Below are 7,233 nucleotides of genomic sequence, written 5' to 3'. Positions count from 1 at the left end.
GTGTCCGCGACGAGAGGCTTCTGCCCCGCCCCCAGCTGTGGCTCCCGGGTCCCCAGAGAGGTGAGTCGCGTGCAGGTGGGCGCAGGCTGCAGGACTGTCTATCGCGCTGCCGTCGCAGGCGCCACCCCCAGCTCGTACCGGCCACGTAATCGAGCCGCGCGCCAGAGTGCTGCAGCTTCGCCGAGCTCGGGCCAGCTGGGGCGCGAAGCCCGGCGTCCTCAGAGGCCGGAGCGGCTGGGCCTCGGTGCCTCGGGAGCGAACAGCCGGCGCGCCTCCGTGTACCTTGCTCGCCCGCAGGAGGTTTCCGCTAACTCCCAACCCTCGGCGTGCGCCGGGGCTTGACTGGGCTCGCCCTGTAGCGCCCGGCGAGATGCCGGAGGTCGACCTGAGGAGGATGCGAGAGAGCTGGTGTAGGCTACCTGGATGACAATCTGAACTTTTCTCAGAAATTCCTGCCAGCCCATTAGGTTCCGTTGCGCATTTCCCTGAGACCTGTTGTTCTTGTCGCTAAAATGAAAGCAATATTTTCCCCAGTTTCCTTTTAGGACATTATGACTTTTCGCCTTTGCAAGACAGTTCAAGACGCTGGCAGGAAAACAAAAACTTTCCACTCCCAGGGACTGTGTTGTCGTCAGGAGTTTGGGGTCAAGGCCAGCTAACGAGGAGCCTCTGTCTGCATACTTTCTTTTCCAACATCCTCAGAGGACCTTCGTTTCTAGCATCTTTCTAGTATTCAGGGCCATGGTTCCAAAGGCTTGACCTGTTTACAAGGAGAGAGAAGCTGGCTCCTGAGCCCAAAAATGGCGGCTAAGATGGAGATAACTTTGAGCTCGCAGTCCCATATTCAGGCTTCCTCCAAGCAGGAGAGACATATAATAGCAAAGCTAGAAGAAAAACGGGAGCCCGCTCTGCAAAAAGACTGCCCCGATCCTGAGCTCTCCCGCCAGAGTTTTAGACGGTTTTGTTATCAAGAGGCGTCTGGACCCCAGGAGGCACTCTCCCACCTCCGGCAGCTGTGCCGTCAGTGGCTGCAGCCCGAGGTGCACACCAAGGAGCAGATTTTGGAGCTGTTGGTGCTGGAGCAGTTCCTGAACATCCTGCCCGCGGAGATCCAGGCTCGGGCCAGGCATCGATGTCCAGTGAACAGCAAGGAGATCGTGACCCTTGTGGAAGATTTTCATCGAGCAGCCAAGGGACCAAAGCAGTGGGTAAGGAGGGTACTTTCTTGTCATCCCCAGGATTTCTTTTTCATCTGGTTCGTGTTTGGTCTCTGGACCCCTCCCTAGAGAAAGGAGTCCAGAATTTCAAACGTTGCTTCTGGCCTCTGTTTGGAACCCTACTCCCTTCACCCCTGCTGGGAGGGGAGGTGTAACAAGTTTTCAGAAAACGCAGCCACAGGCACTCCAGTGAGAAAGTAGATCTCTTGAATCTTTGCTGACAGATCTCCCCCCACCCATCTCTCTTGAAGCTTTCCTACAATCAAGATTCTTAGTAGACAAGAGTCATACTGTTGGTAAGAATTTGATTTGGGGGGCATTTTATTAACTCTTGTCCCAGCATATTGCCTTTGACTCAAGGAACTCCAGCTCAATTGGCCAGTATTCCTTCCAACCCCCACCCCTAAGTTAGACCCCAGCAGGGGCCTAGGGAGGAAGCAGTTAGGGAACAGGGTTAGGGCAGTTCTCTTAGAGCCCTATCACTACTTAGATTTCCTTAATCAGGAGTGTTTTGGGCAGAATAATTTATAGATAAGGGTGGTTTTTAATGCCTCTTCTCATACTGCTTCCTAATCCTACAGAGCCTGTTTACAGCAGAAGCAGGGCAGTATAGCACAGGAACCCTGCATGGTTGACCCTGATATTTGTGCCTGCTCTCTGATGATTTTGACCCAGACCTTGAGAAGGGACCAAGCTGTGGGGACATTTACTCAGGAAGTATTGGCTGATTTGGAGCAGGTTCCTCTTGGTCATTCTACACATCCTTCCCTTTGCTCCCTTTGAGAGTTTCAGCAGTCTCTATCAAGATTGACACCTACCCCCCCAGACCCCGCCCCCCCAGACATTATCAGAAATTTCCAGGGAACAATAGTCATTACAGAGCAGTGAGAGGTCAAGCTGCCCTCAAGTCAGTCCTCCAGTTGTTCTCTAATGCGAGGGACTTGTTCCTAGGTGGCTGTTTGTATGGAGGGCCAGAAGGTGCTTTTGGAGAAAACTGGATCCCAGCTGGGAGAACAGGAACTGCCAGACTTTCAACCACAAACTCCCAGGAGATATCCCAGGGAGGAGACATCCCAAGCAGGATCTCAGGATCAGCGGAACCCCCCTCATTGGGAAAAATCCCTGCTCCTCCAGGAACCAACCTCCAGATTGACTGAGACAGGTAAACACTCTGTGTGTCTTCTCTCCCTCTCATCAGCACTTCGTCTCTATCAAAGCATCTCAGGGTCCTGAAAAGCCACAGACTAGGTATTGAGCTTTTCTTCAATATTGATGGAGCAGGCATCTGGAGAAAAGACGCTTGCTCCATTGTATGTAACAGTAGATCTTGATTCCCTAACAAACTTCATTAGTTAGAATGGTAGTAATACTATATGTAAGTGTGCTGTTACCATTTCTTTTCATGACTCTTTGACAGTCCAGTACACAAGAGGATTGTTTTAGTGCCTGCTTTTCTGTCCCTTTCAGAGCTACTGATCAGTTCAGTTCATTTGCTCAGTCATGTCCAACTCGTTGTGACCCCATGGACTGCAGGACAGCAGGCTTCCCTGTCCATCACCAACTCCCAACTTTTACTCAAACTCATGTCCATTGAGTCAATGATGCCACAGTGAAGACAAATTCACATATGACTACTGATGAACTTCCATTCAAGCTGTGGCTGAGTTTCATCACTTAAAACGGTCCCATGTTTCAGTTCAGTTCAGTTCAGTTCGGTCGCTCAGTCGTGTCCGACTCTCCGCGACCCCATGAATCACAGCACGCCAGGCCTCCCTGTCCATCACCAACTCCCGGAGTTCACTCAATCTCATGTCCATCGAGTCGGTGATGCCATCCAGCCATCTCATTCTCTGTCATCCCCATCTCCTCCCACCCCCAATCCCTCCCAGCATCAGACTCTTTTCCAGTGAGTCAACTCGTCGCATGAGGTGGCCAAGTTTAGAAAGGCCCTAAACAAGGTTCTGCTCATTAGAGAAAAAAGACTGTCTTGGTATTATTTTCTGCCTCTTCCTCCTCCTGTGCCATTAATGAAACACTTTGATTTGATTATTCTCAAAACTCAGGAATGGAGACCTAGGGCAACCATCAGGAAGGCTCTGTGGTCCAGGCTGAGGTCCTGCCCCATAACCTGGCCTTCATGTTCCTGAAGAAAGTGTACCATACGTACTCCCTTCTGCCTTAGCAGAGGCAACTGGGTTGCATGCTGTCTCCATCTCCTTTTATTTGATCCGAGTGGATGGAGTCTCATGCTCAGGGTTCACCCATGTTATAGCAGCGTGCTTCCCTGGTGGTTCAGATGGTACCTACCTGCAATGCAGAGAATCTGCCTGCAATGCAGGAGATCCGGGTTCGATCCCTGGGTCAGGAAGATCCCCTGGAGAAGGGGATAGCTACCCACTCCAGTATTCTTACCTCAGGAATCCCATGGACAAAGGTGCCTGGTGGGCTGCAGTCCCTGGGGTTGTCAATAGTTGGACACAACTGAGCGATTAACATATTCAGCATGTGTCAGTACTTCATTCCTTTTTAGGGCTGAATGATAGCCCACTCTGTGGGCATTTTGCTAGTTTTCAGTTGATAGACACTTGTGTTGTTTCTACTTTTTAGCTGTTATGAATAATATTGCTGTGAACATTTATGTACAAGTTTTCGTGCGGGTGTCTGTTTTCATTTCTCTTGGGTCTTTACCAAGAGAAATTCCAGTACCAATTCCAGGAGTGGAATTGCTGAGTCCTATGGTGAAAGTGACAGTGAAAGTCGCTCAGTTGTGTCCGACTCTTTGTGAATTCTCTAGGCCAGAATACTGGAGTGGGTAGCCTTTCCCTTCTCCAGGGGATCTTCCCAACCCAGGGATCGAACCCAAGTCTCCGTCATTGCAGACAGATTCTTTACCAGCTGAGCCACAAGGGAAGCCCGGGTCCTCTGGTAACTCTCTGTTTAACTTTTTGATGTTGGACTTTTCCGAGGTGGCTGCACTATTTTATTTCCAGCAGTCTGTGAGGATTCCAGTTTCTCTATATCCTTGTTGACACTTGTTACTGGTGGTGCTTTTGATTATATCCATTCTATTAGGTGTGAAATGGAGTCTCTTGGAAATTTTGAATTATTTCCCTCATGACTACTGCTGTTGAGCATCTTTTTTTGTGCCTGTTGGCCAATTGTATTAATATATCTTCTTTGGAGAAATGTCTGTTCAGATCCTTTGCTCATTTTTAAACTAGGTTGGTCTTTTTATTGTTGTTATAAGAGTTCTTTACATAATCTGGACACCAGACTCTCATATATAATTTTCGAATGTTTTCTCCCATTCTGTGGATTGTCTTTTCACTTTCTTCATAGTATCCTTTGAAGCACTAATGTTTTGAATGTTGAGGAGGTCCAATTTATCTTTTTGTTTGCTTGTACTTTTGGTGATGTATCTAAAATACTGTTGCCTAATCCAGTGTCACAAAGACTTACACCTTTGTTCTATTCAAAGAGAGAGAGATTTAGCTGTTCCTTTTATGTCTTTGATCCATTTTGAGTTAATTTTTGTGTTGTGAGTCAGGGTCCAACTTCATTGTGTGATATATAGAAATCCAGTTGTTCCAGCACCACTTGTTGAAAAGACATCTTTACCCCATTGAATTACCATGACAACCTTGTTGAAAAGCAATTGACCATAATTGTGTGGGCTGCTTTTTAAATCTGAATTTAAAGTTAAATAAAAATTCAGTTTCTCAGTCACACAAGCCATATTCCAAGTACTCAGTAGCCACATGTGGCTAATGGCTGCCATGTTGAATAGGTCTTCCACATGGCAGGAATCCTCCAACTTGCCCACAGGCCACTCGAACTCATTTCTCTCCTGACCCTTAATCCTGGTAGTCAGAAGTTACAGAGTTTCTGTAATTAGGGTACATGACTGGCCCATATCCCAGTTGACATATGCTATCTGTCAACCTTGTAATGAGCAAAAACACCACACTCACTAGATTTATCATTATTTGAAGAGAGACTGGTGGTCAGTGTTCATATAAGTGAGAGTGTATTTGTAGTATTGAAGTTTCTGATGGGCTTGCTTTCCCCTATTTCTCCTTTCCTAAGCCTTTTCCCAAAGGTAGGAAGGAGGCAGGGGTTGGAGAACGTAGTCCCTAACTTTAATATAAGTCAGAATACCCCCAGGCTACCCCTGTTACCTGCAGACTTCCAGGCCCTACCTCCAGAGCTTCTGACCCAGCAGCCGTGGGGAAGCAGGGGCAGCCTGCTTGTTGACAGTTGCCCCAGATGCATCTAATGTGAGCAGCCCAGTGGAGAACCGCACTTCGAGAAACTTTGTGTGTATTCAGAGCTCTTTTGCTGAGGTTCTTTCTTCGAAGTCCAGAAATGAAGCATATTCTTTCTAATTGTAGAGACCCCCAGGACGAAAAGTGACAACAAGGAGAATCCACAGCAGGAAGGGGCTAAAGGGGCAAAGCCATGTGTGTTGTCAGTGGGCAGACCAAAAGGGAGTGGCCTGCAGAGTCCCGAACCCAGAGGGGCAAGTCTGAGTGAGCCCCGGCTGTCCCAGAGGCAAGTCAGCCCCCCCAGCGCCCAGAAGCCCTTTGCTCACTACCAGAGACATTGCAGGGAACTGGAGTACATCAGCGCCCCCCTGAAAAGCCACCCACTGAGAGAGCTGAAGAAGAGCAAGGGGAGCAGAAGGAGCCTGAGCAGCCGCCTGCAGCGTCTCAGTCATCAGCCGGCCCGCTCGGCAAAGAAACCTTACAAATGTGATGAATGTGGGAAAAGTTTCACATGGAATTCAGAGCTGAAAAGGCACCAGCGCGTCCACACGGGGGAGAGGCCTTACACGTGTGGAGAGTGTGGGAACTGCTTTGGCCGGCAATCCACCCTGAAGCTGCACCAGCGGATCCACACTGGGGAGAAGCCATACCAGTGTGGTCAGTGTGGGAAAAGCTTTCGCCAGAGCTCCAACCTTCACCAGCATCACAGGCTCCACCATGGGGACTAAGGGTAGGCAGGCCTGGATCCTCGCTGTTCACAGGGAAGGCACTCACATTCCTTCTTCCCCTCACTCGCATGTAAATCACAAAGACTGTCTGCGTGACTTACGAGGAAGAAAGCAAGGGTGCCTGTCCAGGAGGAGGCTGAAGGGGACCTGACATGTCTGGTGATGGGGAAGAAGTGGCAGGTCTGGGCCTTGGGTCAGAGAGCACTGGGGTGTCTGGTGGAGAGCGGGGAGTCCTGCTGAGGGAGAATCAGGACGATCCTGCAGGTGTGCCCCACACCTTGATGTTAACTATCCCCCTTGCTGCTTTATTTATCCTCTAACTATGTTCAAGGATAAATCTTACATAGAGTTACGCATTTGCTTCCATACCCGACAATCTATCATGCGCGCACTCTTTTAATAAAGATGAGTGATCCGCAAGAATTTCAAGGCAGAAGTTCATTGGAATGTAAATCCCCTAATATTCTTCCTGTCATTCCTGGCTGTTCATAACGAAGATGTGTGAAGTGGAAGTGTGGATCTGCTTGTGTGAGGAGGGGTCTTCAAGTATTGGTGGTGTTAACAAAATAAACACACACATACACACACTGATGGATCTTTTCATATCAAAGCACTTTTGATTTGGTGAAATAAAATCATGGCTGCCATAGCCCCCACCCGTAGTGATAGGGAGAAGCTACCAGAAGTAAGACTGCTAAGGGGATGCAAAGGGAGTCCTTCCTGTGTCCTTTCTCACTCAGGCCAGTAGCTTTAAGCACAACAAAATGATTGGAATGATGAAAATATTCTAAAACCAAATTATTTCAGAACATGTACTAAAAATCACTGACACGTTCATTAATTTTACGACATGTAAATTATGTCTCAGTTAAGTTTCAAGAATGACAAAAGGTGGCAGTATGTTGAATGCAAGAGGACAAAACATTTTGTCTGTTGGGCCAGGAGATAATTAATGGGAGCCAGTGGTTTGCCCCATCATTTTTGGTGGCCCTTCAGACTAGTCTGAGGTCCCCTTTCCAACAA

General features: G+C 48.4%; 1 protein-coding gene across 1 annotated transcript; it reads left to right on the top strand.

Moving 5' to 3' along the window:
- On the top strand, positions 1–6,797 carry ZNF174 (zinc finger protein 174). The gene is made up of 3 exons (XM_055409330.2): positions 1–1,208; positions 2,169–2,379; positions 5,609–6,797. Exons 1-3 carry the CDS (start codon positions 801–803, stop codon positions 6,208–6,210), a joined length of 1,221 nt encoding a protein of 406 aa, XP_055265305.2. The 5' UTR covers positions 1–800; the 3' UTR covers positions 6,211–6,797.
- The last annotated feature ends 436 nt before the right edge of the window (positions 6,798–7,233 follow it).

Source organism: Moschus berezovskii, chromosome 27 (genome assembly GCF_049115385.1).
Source record: "Moschus berezovskii isolate FMDL1 chromosome 27, NW_MosBer_1.0, whole genome shotgun sequence".
NCBI classification, from domain to species: domain Eukaryota; kingdom Metazoa; phylum Chordata; class Mammalia; order Artiodactyla; family Moschidae; genus Moschus; species Moschus berezovskii.
The sequence above is the reverse complement of the archived record's forward strand: the minus strand, read 5'-3'. Positions and strand labels throughout refer to the sequence as shown.